Source organism: Mesoplodon bidens (assembly GCF_964165515.1).
Source record: "Mesoplodon bidens genome assembly, chromosome: 9".
In the NCBI taxonomy this organism is placed as follows: domain Eukaryota; kingdom Metazoa; phylum Chordata; class Mammalia; order Artiodactyla; family Ziphiidae; genus Mesoplodon; species Mesoplodon bidens.
In genome coordinates this window covers 74,755,246-74,769,373 of record NC_138166.1, presented here as the reverse complement: position 1 = coordinate 74,769,373, position 14,128 = coordinate 74,755,246, and the positions used below count along the sequence as shown (strand labels likewise).

The 14,128-nt window shown below is 41.6% G+C and overlaps 1 protein-coding gene and 1 pseudogene across 5 annotated transcripts in view; both read left to right on the top strand.

Moving 5' to 3' along the window:
* CTTNBP2 (cortactin binding protein 2) overlaps positions 1 to 14,128 on the top strand; it is a 181,696-nt gene that overhangs the window by 151,705 nt on the left and 15,863 nt on the right. For all 4 annotated transcript variants that reach the window (XM_081244582.1, XM_081244581.1, XM_081244580.1 and 1 more), the window contains 4 exons: positions 2,508 to 2,594; positions 2,672 to 2,771; positions 13,015 to 13,167; positions 13,339 to 13,526. In XM_081244582.1, coding sequence (XP_081100708.1) covers positions 2,508 to 2,594; positions 2,672 to 2,771; positions 13,015 to 13,167; positions 13,339 to 13,526 — 528 coding nt within the window. The remainder of the gene's footprint in view (positions 1 to 2,507; positions 2,595 to 2,671; positions 2,772 to 13,014; positions 13,168 to 13,338; positions 13,527 to 14,128) is intronic.
* LOC308622650 (hypoxanthine-guanine phosphoribosyltransferase-like) lies at positions 362 to 1,115 on the top strand (annotated as a pseudogene). Its single transcript has one exon. The product of its transcript is annotated as a hypoxanthine-guanine phosphoribosyltransferase-like (transcript).

Genomic DNA, 14,128 nt, shown 5'->3' with positions numbered 1-14,128 from the left:
GATATCCTTATACATGAGGGTAAAGATTTTTTTAAAACCCTATAGGCTTCCAGGCAAGAGATTTTCATTTTTACAAAGTAAAAGTATCAGTCAGTCTCTACCTAGATTTCTGGAATTCAGTGCTTTGAAGAATGGGATCACATAGTTGATTCAAGAATTGAATACTCATGAAGATGTCTTTTATGCAAAAAGTCAACACAAAGATATCCTCTGATATACAATAGCTGTAAGAAGATTACACCCCTGTATCCTTCTTAAAAACCAAATACAGGCGCCTGGGCTTTGAGCGGCGGCGGCGCCACCTTCTGCTCGGCCCTGCTGGCTTCTCCTCCCCAGACTGCCCTCAGCCCGCACGCCAGCCGGCTCCATTATGGCAGCCCGCAGCCCCAGCGTCGTGGTTAATGATGATGAGCCAGGTTATGACCTAGATGTATACCTAATCGTTTATGCTGAGGATTGGGAAAAGGTGTTCATTCCTCATGGACTAATGGACAGGACCGAACGGCTGGCTCAAGATGTGATGAAGGAGATGGGAGGCCATCACATCGTGGCCCTCTGTGTGCTCAAGGGGGGCTATAAATTCTTTACTGACCTGCTGGATTACATCAAAGCACTGAAGAGAAATAGTGACAGATCTATACCTATGACTGTAGATTTTAGTAGACTGAAGAGCTACTGTAATGACCAGTCAACAGCTGACATAAAAGTAATTGGTGGAGATGATCTCTCAACTTTTAACTGGAAAGAATGTCTTGATTGTTGAAGATATAATTGACACTGGCAGAACAATGCAAACCTTGCTTTCCTTGGTCAAGCAGAATGATCCAGATGCTCAAGGTTGCAAGCTTGCCTGTTAAGAGGACCCCTCAAAGTGTTGCCTATAGACCAGACTTGGTTGGATTTGAAATTCCAGACAGGTGTGTTGTAGGATATGCCCTTGACTATAATGACGACTTCAAGTATTTGAATCATGTTTGTGTCATTAGTGAAACTGGAAAAGTAAAATACGAAGCCTAAGATGAGAGTTCAAGTTGAGTTTGGAAACATCTGGAGTCCCAGTGAATCAACAGGAGAATTATCAGATGTTCTAGTTCTGTGGCCAGCTGCTTAGTAGAGCTTGTTACATGTATCTTCTAAGAATTTCATCCGTTTTGTATTTTAGAAAGGTCAGCTGCCGCATTCCCCAACTCTTTATTTGCACTGTGAGCCTACAGACTATCAGTTCCCTTTGGGTGGATTGTTGTTTGACTTGTGAATGAAAAATCTCTTAAACCACCCCACTATTGAATGAAAATATTGAAATTGTATCTGTAAGAAACATTGAAAGAGAAGAATGTATTAGTTTTTTAATTGGTATTTTAATTTTTATATATTTAGGAAAGAACAGAAGTGATTGAATATTGTTAATTATACCACTGTGCGTTTAGAAAAGAAGCAGTCAGTTTCATATCAGTGACAGCATTTAGAGGTATCTTTATGTTGGATAAACCATATGTCCTGGAGTTATTTTAGTAGGTTTCAGTAGTATTAACTGTATTTTCCCGCTTGTTCAGATTATTTCTGGCGAATCTTTGTCAACAGTTCCTTTTAAATACAGGTCAATAAGTTCTAAAAGCCTACCACTTTTTGAAGTCTTCAATGTAAAAATCCTTAAAATAAAGGTTGGCTCTTTAAAAGAAAAAAGGAAAAAAACCAAATACACACACATCAACTATGCAGAGAAAAAAGCTGGAAGGAAACATAAAAATATTTACAGTGGTTGCTTCAGTGATTTCTATTCTGCTTCTTTATTCTTCTTTGTATTTTCCAAAATTTCCTGGAAAACATTCATTGCTATTTTAACCTCTGAAAAGTAAAATGTGCAGTGGGAAAATTCAAACTAAAGAGCATCTGTAAGGGATAATAAAGAAAAAAATTATGGAACATCTGCAAGGGACAAAAACATGCTAGGAATTGTGTTCCCAGCTAATATACTGAACCTCAGTGTAGAAAATGGAGGGAGAAGGCGTATTCTCTTTAAAAATATGCCATCTCTTGCTATAAATATGTAAGTACTATATAAAATGTAAAATACTATATAAATAATATGTTTGCCAGTGTTTCACATTAAAACGAAAGACTTCACATGCCCAATGAATGAAGCTAACCCCTAAAATATATATATATATATATATATTTTTTTTTTTTTTTTTGCGGTACGCAGGCCTCTCACTGTTGTGGTCTCTCCCGTTGCGGAGCACAGGCTCCGGACGCGCAGGCTCAGCGGCCATGGCTCACGGGCCTAGCCGCTCCACGGCACATGGGATCCTCCCGAACCGGGGCACAAACCCGTGTCCCCTGCATCGGCAGGCGGACTCTCAACCACTGTGCCACCAGGGAAGCCCTAAAATAATATTTTTTATCTTTTGGAAGGCTGGTGACAATCCAAAAGGAAATTTTACACTTGTGTACCACTTTTTTCTCTTCATAGCATTTTTACCTAAGGTTTCTTCTCGTTTTGTTAATAGGTCGAGCAATATCATAATGTCATTTTCCACGGCCCAGAAGGAAGCTTGCAAGACTACATAGCCCATCAGCTTGCACTCTGCATGAAGGTATGGATCAGTCACATACCCTCTCCTTTTCTTTGAAAACACAAAAGCATATAGAACTAATCACACTCTTATCACAGCACAGACAGATGGCTGCAGGATTCCCCTGTGAAATAGTGAGAGCTGAAGTGGATACTGGTTTCTCCAAGGACCAGCTAGTAGATCTGTTCATCAGTAGCGGTAAGACCATCTCAGCAAACTTGAGTTGTGATAACCAAAAGGCATGCCCTTCAAGTAAGCCGTTATACGGAAATAAATGTTGTTGCTTGGGGATAAATTTAAGTTGACTTTTCAGTTATGGAGCAGCTGCGGGATGAAAACTGGGAACCCAGGTGAGCACTTGCAAAAAATTATTTTCATGTATGTACCATTGCATCTATTGTACATCCTATATTTTTCTTCTTTTGTTTATAAATTATCTGTTGGGAGCATACTACATAACTGGCACTAGAGGATACCAAGGGAGGGGGTGGTGGGAGTGGTCCACCTTAGCAGAACTAAGCATTGTGTTATTGGTGCAGTTTAGAATTGCATGGTGATAATAAGGAGATAGGGTTTTTTTGGGTTTTTTTTTTTTTTGCAGTACACGGGCCTCTCACTGCTGTGGCCTCTCCCGTTGCGGAGCACAGGCTCCGGATGCGCAGGCTCAGTGGCCATGGCTCACGGGCCCAGCTGCTCCGCAGCACGTGGGATCCTCCCAGACCGGGGCACAAACCTGTGTCCCCCGCATCGGCAGGCGGACTCCCAACCACTGCGCCGCCAGGGAAGCCCCAAGAGATAGGTTTTTAATAAATATTATTATTATTCATAAATTCTCTACAACGAAAGCATCCCTATTGCTGCACCTGGGTGCACTGCTTTCTCCACGTCATTCTTAGTATGCCATTGACTGGCACTTTGCTAAACACATGACGTGCATTAATTAACTCATTTAATCTCCACAACAGCCCTATGCAAGTTGGTATTATCTCCATTTCAAAGGTGAGGAAACAGGCACAGAGAGATTCAGTAACTTACCACAACTACATAGTGGCAGAACCGTGATCAAACATGTTTCTTAATATAAAGTTTTCATAAACTTTCTATCTTAGGCTCCAGAACATAACACCCCAAGCTTCAGCACAGGTGGAGTTAGTGTAACTCTGCATAGTATATAGCATGACTAGTGAAATAAAAACTGAAATGGACCAACCTCTGGTCTCCAGAGGCTCAAAACCACAGGGACCCTCGGGAGCAGGTGAAGGAGGGAACTGTGAGCTGGGTGAAGGGTGAGTTGAAATGTGAATTCAGGTCTCTTTTTTAGGGAGAGGGGTGATACTTATCTTTGGAGCTGTGATCAAGGGAGATACCTTGTGGCTGGGACAGCTGGTGACCAGGTTGAGGAAGAAGGAAATTACCAGGAGTTCCTAAGTCAAGAAGTAAAATTAAGAGGCAGGTTTAGAGGGGAACTGAGGAATCCACAAGCCTAGAAGCACATTTTGGGGACAAGAAAATCCCGCCAGAATCTGAATGTTGCTCTAGTACTCAGGCCAGTCTTTGGCCAGAAACTAGTGAGAGTAAGCTACAGAGAAAAGCTGTTTTCTCTGATAATGATACTAACAATAGCTAATGTTTATTAAGCTTTGACTCTGTAAACACCCTGATTTATAAACACCTGAGACAAGAGGTTAAGTACACTGCAGTGGGAACGCAGTGGATCCTGCAGTGAGGATGCAGCACAGTAGGACTCAAACTAGGCTTTCCGGCTCCTCAGCCAGACCCGAGTCACTGCCCACTGCTGCTCCTCAAAAACTCACCTGCCAAAATTTTTTTTTCTCCCCTTAGTTTTTTTTTTTTTTTTTTTTTTTTTTTTGCCGTACGCGGGCCTCTCACTGTTGTGGCCTCTCCCGTTGCGGAGCGCAGGCTCCGGACACGCAGGCTCAGGGGCCATGGCTCACGGGCCCAGCTGCTCCGCGGCATGTGGGATCTTCCCGGACCGGGGCACGAACCCGTGTCCCCTGCATCGGCAGGCAGACTCTCAACCACTGTGCCACCAGGGAAGCCCGTCTCCCCTTAGTTTTATAACAAAAGCCCCCTATGGTTTTCAGTGTTCAGTCTTGCTTCATTTCAGAGTAAGAAGTTAAAATATTGTGGTCTCACCCTATCAGAGTAGATAGCAATTAGACCGAATGCTGCTCTAAACTTAGCTAGAGAAAGAAAAATCTGAGAACAGTGAATTAGGTCAAGAAGGATGCGAAGGTGACCAACTCAGCATTTATAAATCCTTGGGGAGCATCTTCTTAGAAAGAACTCCTCTTCCTAATTTCTAAGTTTGGTGAGTGTCTTGGCACCTCATACTTGGAACTCAGGTCTCCCTGGCAGAATTGAAAACCTAAATGCCCACGGGTGCAAAAAGCCACATTAAGGGGTGAATCAGGCTGGTTGGGGCTGGAGGGGAGGGGAGGGGAAGCCTGTCTCCATCGCCACGAGGGCAGCAGCTCCCGGCTGCGAGCAGCTGAGTGTAGACTCAGTGATGTGAGGTCTTGTGACTTGGAAGAAGAAGCCAGACATCCTGGTTTTTAAGTGAACATTTGGGAGGTTGTTCTTTCAATGTTTCAATGTTTTCAACTGTCTTAATTTTTAAGCCATGTTAGGTCCGTCTGGAACCCCCAGGTCCTCTGAGTCATGGACCCCTCACTCCTGTCCCACAGCCAGTCCATGGTCATGTCCTGCCAAATGGATCTCAGTGTGCCTTTTTCATCCATCCCCATTGGTACCATCCCACTTTATGCCTCCTTTTACTATATTTTGTCTACTTTCCTGTAAGTGGCTGCTCCGCCTACCTCTTGTGCTCCCTGAACATCTTTCACAGACCACCAGACCCCCGATTAAAAGCGCTCTGTGATTCTTGACTCCCACCTGCCCCAGTCACCCACTGAACTATGTCAGTCCCATTCAGGGTCTTCCATTCTAGGACACTGATCCACTTAATTTGCTTATCAGACCCTTTTTAATTTAATTTAACTTTTTGAGATATAATCGAGGTACAACATAGAGTAAGTTCAAGGTATACAATTCGTTGATTTTTTTTTTTTTTTTTTTTTTTTTTTTTTGCGTTACGCGAACCTCTCACTGTTGTGGCCTCTCCCGTTGTGGAGCACAGGCTCCAGACGCGCAGGCTCAGCGGCCAGGCTCACGGGCCCAGCCGCTCTGCGGCATGTGGGATCTTCCCGGACTGGGGCACGAACCCGTGTCCCCTGCATCGGCAGGCAGACCCTGAACCACTGCACCACCAGGGAAGCCCCAATTCATTGATTTGATACACTTCTGTATTGCAAAATGGTTACCACTGTAGCATTAGCTAACATCTCCATCACGTCACATAATTACCATTCCTTTCTTACAGTGAGAACATTTAATATTTACTCTTAGCAACTTTCAAGTATACAACAGATACAGTATTAACCCCTGAAACTTATTCAACTTACAGCTGAAAGTTTGTACCCTGTGACTGACATCTCATTTCCCTCACCCTCCAGCCCCTGATAACCACCATTCTACTGTTTCATCAGTTTGGCCTTTTTAGATTCTACGTACAAGTGATATCATGCAGTATTTGTCCTTCTCTGTCTGACTTATCGCACTTAACATAATGCCCTCAAGGTCCATCTATGTTGTCACAAGTGGCAGGATTTACTTTTTTCTCATGGCTGAATGACATTACATTGTATACGTATGCCACATTTTCTTTATCCATTCATCTCTTGATGGATAGTTAGATTGTTTCCGTGTTTTGGCTCTTGTGAATTATGTTGCAGTGAACACAGGTGTGTGGATAATCTCTTCAAGATCCTGATTTCATTTGCTTGGGATACATACCCAGAAGTGGGATTGCTGGATCATATGGTAGTTGTATTTTTTGTTTTTTGAGGACCCTCCATACTGTTTTTCGTAGTGGCTGCACCAATTTATATTCCCACCAACAATGTGAAAGGGTTCCCTTTTCTACACATCCCCACCAACATTTGTTAACTCTTATTGATGATAGCCATTCTAACAGTTATGAAGTGATATTTCATTGTGGTTTTGATTTGCATTTCCCTGATCGTTAGTGATGTTGAACCTGTTTTCCTGTACCTATTGGTCATTTGTATATCTTCTTTGGAATATCTGACCCTTTTTAAAAATAGGTATCTAAGCTCCAGCAGAATACAGTATTTCTTCCTCACATGTCCTTTGCTTTCCCACTCTCCATGTCTTTGTTTATGCTGCAGCTTTCATCTAGAATTACTCTAAAATTTCATCTAGAATAAGCACACAAACTGCCCCCCCCCACACACACACATCCATAACTACTGCATGGCAGGTACTATGTAAAGTACTGCGTGGTACAGGTTGGTTAAAATAGACATGGGAGCCCCTGTTTAAATACTCTGAGGACGCCCCCAAATGAAGGCTTGTCTGACCCCTCCAGGTATGCCAACTACCTCTAATGAACAGCAGTAGGCTTTGTTTACCTCTGTGCCCCACCTAACTATAGTTCAAGGCGGTGAGGGTATTATTTGGGCTTTTGTGTTGGCCCACACAAAAGCGCCTTGAAGGCTAGTAATATAGCTTATTCTTTCATTCCACCTTGTACACTGATTGCCAATAATTACTTGTTGAATGAGTGCATGAACCTGATACAAGAAGTAGCATGTGCAAAGAAAAAGGGAATGTTAATCATATTTAGCTGTCAGCAAGTGGAAGAACTTGCTAACAGTGGAGGTAGAAAGAAGTGAGATTAGACAGTGCAGAAGTTGTTGAGACAGTAGCTGATGATAGGGCATGAAAATAGAGTGAAGTGGATTTGAAAAAAGGAGGTTTTCAAATGACAGACTGAGGACAAAAAATCTCCACTCTGTTATGTAGGAAAGAGTGTAGCATCTCCAAATATTAAAGGATTCTTATTCTGTATTTGGCTTAGTAATTTATATGTATGAAATCCCTCTTTCTTTTTTTTAATAACAAAAGTAAGATATAAACACAAGATTCACCTGCTGAGACCTTGAGTGCAGTTACCCAAGTTAGCAAGTGGAGCTTATCATAGATCTCTCATTTGGCTTATTCCCCACGTCTGGTCAGTCCTGAGTTCTTTTGAATCTGCTTCCTATATCTCATCTCCACCTCCTGCTCTCCAGTCCCCCTACCACCTATCATTTCTTGCTCAAGGGCCTATGGAGGCCTCATCACTAACCCTTCTATTTCCCCTGCTCTCGCTCCTTCCACAAGCCCTCTGCAGGTTTCCAGAGGGCTCACCCTAGAATAAAAAACTGCTCATGACAATTTCCTGCTGTTATACTCCAGTGGCTCCAGAATAAATACTGAAGGTCTCTGAGTGTTATGTCAAGAACAGTACCGTCTGGCTTTGGATCTTTCCCTTGCTGCTGTCCATCCTCATCTTCTAAATCTCCATCCACTGTCACCGTCATTTTCATAGCAGTAGGCCCCACTGCTGCTGACTGGTGGCCAATGAAGAGATCATGGAGAATGGAGAACGTACACTTTGAGTCAATGGGGACACCAGAAGCTTCTGAGCAGTGCCAGGGAATCACAAGTGAGCCAGAGGGAAGGACCAGTGGTGTGGTGTCCCTTCTTTTGTAGTGCAGAAAGCCCCTAGCAGGGAATTTTCTTTTGGTCAAAGGGCGATGGAAAAGGACAGAATGTAGAGAAGGCTGAGATCTGGATCAGAGAAAAGGAGCTTCTAGGCTGTTCACTTAAGCTTTTAGAATAATTACAGGACAGGAATTACGTATCAGCTACTGTCTTGCTTTTTTTTTTTTACGAAGAAGGTAAACTGATCAAATCATGTGACTACCCAGTGAGGAATATACTGATTCATAAGGTGTTCTAAACTTATTCCTGGTTTCTAACTTTATTTTCTAAAAAAAAAAAAAAAAGATTTAAACTACTTACATTCAGCTGGAGGTTAGAATGTTGAACTTTCATCTTCCAGTGGGCATAGCACATACATTACCTTATATGTTCCTCTCTACGACTCTGTAGAAGAAAGCCAGTGAAAAGAGACAGAGAGAATGAATAAAAGAAGTGTATGAGTGAAAAAATACAAGAAGGAAGAGTAGCAGATTTTTTTTTAAATAATTAGCTTTAAGAATCTAAAACTTATATGGAGACTAAAATGGTGCCAGTGAAGAAAAGAATGTAGAACAGAAGATCAGTTCAAAAAGGATGGCGTAGCACTTATGCAAGCAGTGGGTATTTTGTGTTTATTTTAAAATAACATCTTCCTTTTCATATTGACTTTTGTGAGAGACCGTCACATCACATGGCTCCATTATTTGGTAAGGAGGGTCTGAACGTGTATTAGAATTGGGTCATATTTCTCCTCAGTATAAGGTATTGAGTTAGGTTAGCAAGACAGATACTTCTTAAAATTACATGTGACAGTGGTAGTAAAAAAAAAAAAAAATTAAACACTAGATTGGTATTTTAAAATAATATTTAGGATTCCTGAGAGAACTTTCTACTTCAGAAGTAATAAAGATAGAATTACTGTAATAATATGTAATTGAAGTCTACATAAATTGAGTTTCCTCCTTGGACCCTGTGTTACTGGAGGCTCTTTGGAGGTCTGTCCCTTGCTTCTCATCTGGACTCAGAGCATCATCCCTGCAGAGCCTTGTTTTAAGTGGACAATGTAAAAGAGGGGCTGCTTCCATCTCCAAAGAGGAGATTATGGACTTGGGGTCACCTTAGACATAAAGGAGTTTGGATTGAACTATAAATGTAATATGTTAATTATTTTTAAGCCAATGAGTCTTGCTCTAGACTAGCTATACAGAACTTTTAATACAAGGGTATGCAAAACTGGACTATAGCCCTGAGCCTAGCCAAGCGAGAGTGTCTGATTAAGATTACTGACCTCTGGAGAGGGGCAAGCTGACATACCTATAAAGTTGGAAGCAGGGGAAAAAAAGGGTAGATTAATTTCAGAAATTGGGCTTTGAATTAGCATGGGGCAAAGGGAATCCAAATGGCTGACTTTCCAACAATAGGCCGAAAGGAATCTCCAGCTATAACTTGGGGTGAGTGGCCATCTTATGTCTCCATGAACCCTGATCAGAGGTTGAATAATCCTTCAAACCCAAAGGTGTAACGAGTTTCTGTTTCTATGGTTGGTTCATATTTTAGAATTGAAACCATGTTAAATAACTTGAACTAGACATGCTATTTCACAACTAAAATGAAATTTACATTTGGACCAACTTGCTTTAGGTTGTTGAACCTAAGTGGTCAGATGGAGAAGCAGATGTTACTGAAAAAATTGAACATATGAGGCCAGCAGTGTTGAAGACAAAGCTTTTCACCAAAAAACCCAGTCTGTTTGACCCTTGATTGGTACCTCAGAGGAGACCAAGATGAACAAAGATGAGGTGGAAACCCAACCCAACTGTTAGGAACAGCACCCCACACCCCTTTTGTCGAGGGCACAAGCTGTCCATTTAATGTGGGGTTAATTAAGTCACTGACAATACAGTCCTTGCTTGTGGACTCAGGAGAACGAGTTTGTGTCTTTCCAAGAGACCTCCTGCAATCCTATAAACTCGTTTATTTCCAGCCTGAATCCTCCCTTGCTGCCTCCATCCTTTGGTCCCAGCCCCTGCTGGACATCTCAAGAGCGATGCCTCACTCATCACTCAGGCCTGAAGCATAACCCATCACCACCTCCCCTGCCTCAAGTGTTTTCCTGCTCATGTGCTCTCTGTCTCCATTCACTGCGTGGCCTCTTCTCCGGTGGGAACTTCTGAGTTGTCACTGCTCTTCCCTCTCCGCCCCTCTCTCAAGACATCAACCACTGAGCTTTGCTCACTCCATCTCACACTGTCCTTTTGTTCTGTGCCTTGGCCCTGGATGAGGCTCCTGTTACCTCTTGTCCTCACCTCAGCAGTGAGAGCCTGTAGATGTGTTTTCTTGTTTCTTCGCTCTCCTGTCAATTCTTCACACCAGAGTGAGATCTCAAAGCAGGAGTCAAATCCTGTTTATCCCCTCCTTAAAGACTTCCACTGATCCCCAGAGCTGGTAGTTACTCCCTTCTGAAATGACATCCTGGGCCTTCCACTTTTCATTTGTGGCTGGGTTCTGAGACTTCATATCAGCAAGTCTTACCCTGGCTGCACGTAAAATGCCAATGCCCCAGGCCCAGCACTGACCAACTACATCACAACCTCTGGGGTTGGATCCCTGGTGACTGTAATGTGTAGCCCAGGTGAAGAACACAGCCTGCTGCCCTACTGCCCACAGATGGGGCTCCTGGCTTCCATTCCACTGATGTGACTCTGTACCCAAGCTCCCAGCCTGTCCTCACTAGACACATGTATCAGCTTTGAGCTGTCTGTCATGCTACTCTTGCAACTGTTCTGACCTTGGTTTGAAGCCCTGGTCCCTCCTAGGACTGAGCTCTGCCTGGCCTCCATTCTTCTGCCTATGCCGTTTCTTAAACCTAGAAAGCCTTTTTCTGATCTGTCAAGATGCCATTCCTCGTAATGGGTCCAGTTTTAAATGCCACATCCCCCCAGTTAGAATCAGTCACCTCCAGCATTCCATAGTGCTTAGCATAGTATGTACAGCAAGGGGGCACTGGAAAACATTTGTTGAGATGCAATTACATGTTCCTGCAGACACATTCTAGCTGGAACTAGCCATACACTTAACGCAAATCAAGGCAAAACTGGAGACCTTCAGTCGTTAGTTACAGAAAAGCCGATACATAGACCATTCAACCTGGTCTGGTTTTGTTGTTGTTGCTGGGTTTGGTTTTGTTTTTTTAAACCACTGGGTATAAAAGATCTGTTAGTTTATCATTGTTTTAAAAAACTATACGTTTATCATACTTCATAACAAACATATTTTTGAAATAACACTTGAACCTGAGAAGCATAGAACTGTAGCACTCTTTACTAAATAGCTCTGTGGAAGGGGACGCAGCACACGCCAGACACTAGTGTAATAGCCCCAACAAATACAACTCAGTTGAGAGGTGGCTGGCTTTGTTTCCTGTCTTCTAGTTTTTAAAGCTTTATAGCATCCAGAAGAGCTATTTCAATCTCAGAAGAGATTCATTTACAGGGACTTCTTTTGAAAGTGAAAATGTATTTGTGTCTATAGTAACTAGGAGGTGGAATGGAGTATAATGTACTCTCATAAGTGTTTGTGAAAAGTGGAATACTTGACAAAATCACTCTCAAGAATTTTAAATTAATCTTTTTTGCAAGGTTAACTTAGCTAAGACTAGGGCATCTTAGAATCTTCTAAAATATTAAAAAGTGATTTTAATTTTTTACTCATCGGTATATAGGAAGTATTATTTATAAATACATATATATATATATATATATATATATATATATATCAACTACAATATTAACAACATTTGACTGTTTCCAGTTGCCCAGGCACTATTTCAGTTACATTTTATCCACTGACTTGTCTTCTACATATAATAGCAATCTTCCATTTACTTTCCGTCTTTCACTTTCGGTTGACATGCAGTTCAGCCTCCCATCTTTAGTGTGAGGACCCCTAAAATAAGACTCACAAGTCCAAGATCGCAGTCCTTCCTTACCACTGTTTCTGAAACCTGAGTCAAATCTCTTTAACCTCTCTGAGATCTGTAAAATGAAAGGAGGGACCTGCTGGTCTCTGAGGTCCTATCTCCATAATTTTATGAATATTTTACATATGTGTAATTTAAAGATCATTTAAGGATTTTAACATTTTGTATTCTGAAATATCCATCTATAAAATACATACCGCCTATTTTTACAGATCAATGAATAATTTAAAATAAAATTGTCATTTAACCACTGACCGGGTCACAAAATAGAACATTCCCAGCTTCCAGAATGGGCCCATGTGCCCCACCCCTGTTCACAAGGGGTGGGGCACATGGAGCTAACCACTAGTCTGTCTTCTGTGATAATCATTTCTTTGTTTTTTAAAAATAGTTTTACTATCTATGAATCCCTAAATTATGAGGTTACTATTTCCCCTGTTTGAACTTCAAATGATGGCATCATATTATGTGTAGCCTTTTGTGATTTGTTTCTTAATATATTGTTTGTGACAAGTCTTCATGTGGTTGCTTGTAGCTGTAATTTGTTCACTTTCATATCCGTTGTATGAATATACTCCTGTATGGTCTATTATTGGTAGAGATTCAAGTTGATTCCATTTGGAATCTGTTGTGGAACTAATGTTGGATCATTGTGTGTGTGTATCTTCAACTGTATTCAGTAATGCCAAACTGTTTTCCAGAATCCTATAGTCTCCCAGCAATGTCAGAGCATTCCCATTGTGTCACGTCTTTGCTAACACTTAAATCTTTGCCAGTTTGTATAGGTTTTTTGTAAAATCTTTAATCACTGAATTTCCTTTTTGACCACAGCATGTCTGATCCCAGTGAAACAATCTCCTGCTAACAAGAAAATCATCATCATCTTAGAGAATTTGGAAAAATCTTCATTGTCTGAGTTACTGGGGGACTTTTTGGGGCCTCTGGAAAATCGCAGCACTGAAAGCCCCTGTACTTTCCAAAAAGGTAAAGATGGTAGAGAGACCATGCTGAGAAGCAGGCTGCTTTGAGATCCTTCTAATCTTTCTGTTTCCCAGAGCACATGCTATGCTTCATGGTCGTCTTTCTTTCACTTATTTGAACTTGACCCCTACTGTGGCTTGCTGAGGTTGGACTGTTGCTTTTGGTTTGTTTCAGGAAACAGAACGTCCGAATGTTATTACTTTCATGAGAACTGCTTTTTGTTGGGAACCATTGCCAAGGCCTGTCTCCAGGGCTCCGACTTGCTGGTGCAGCAGCATTTCCGCTGGGTACAGCTGCGGTGGGATGGTGAGCCCATGCAGGGGCTGCTGCAGAGGTTCCTAAGGAGGAAAGTCATGAATAAGGTAACAAACCACAGGCACAGCCTATTGCTGGGAGAGGGGCCTTTAGTGTCAGGTGACCTAGGCTTGAGCTGTACCACTTACTGTGTGGCTCCCAGCAAATAAAATTTGGGGATATGCAAGGGTTAAATAGGATAATGCATGTAAAACCCATAGCAGTTTCTGGACTATTTTAAGTATTTTAAACAGCAAATAGGTTTTACTTTTTTTATTAACTATTCTCGAGGAGTCTCTCCAAGTTCTAAATGCTGTGGGAAACAAGATTAGAAAATTAATCACTCTTCTTAAGGAAAAGCTACTGCTTCCTTGGAGCCTTCATTATCCATCACTCAAGCTAGTTTTAATATTTGTTACAGTGCGCTATTAAAAAGTCACATGAAAAAAATTAGAAATCTCTATCTGTTGGCACGTTTTCAAGAATAATAATCACTTTTAGTGATTTTTCAGAATAATAAAATATTCTGTATTCTATCAAGATAACAAAATTAATTCAGTGCTGACCAACTCGAGTATATCACTATTTAATATTCATAAATTGGGCCAGTAGCTGAGTGTCTGGGTGGACTTGAAATAAAAGAGCTCGATTTAGCAAGATTTTATCATTT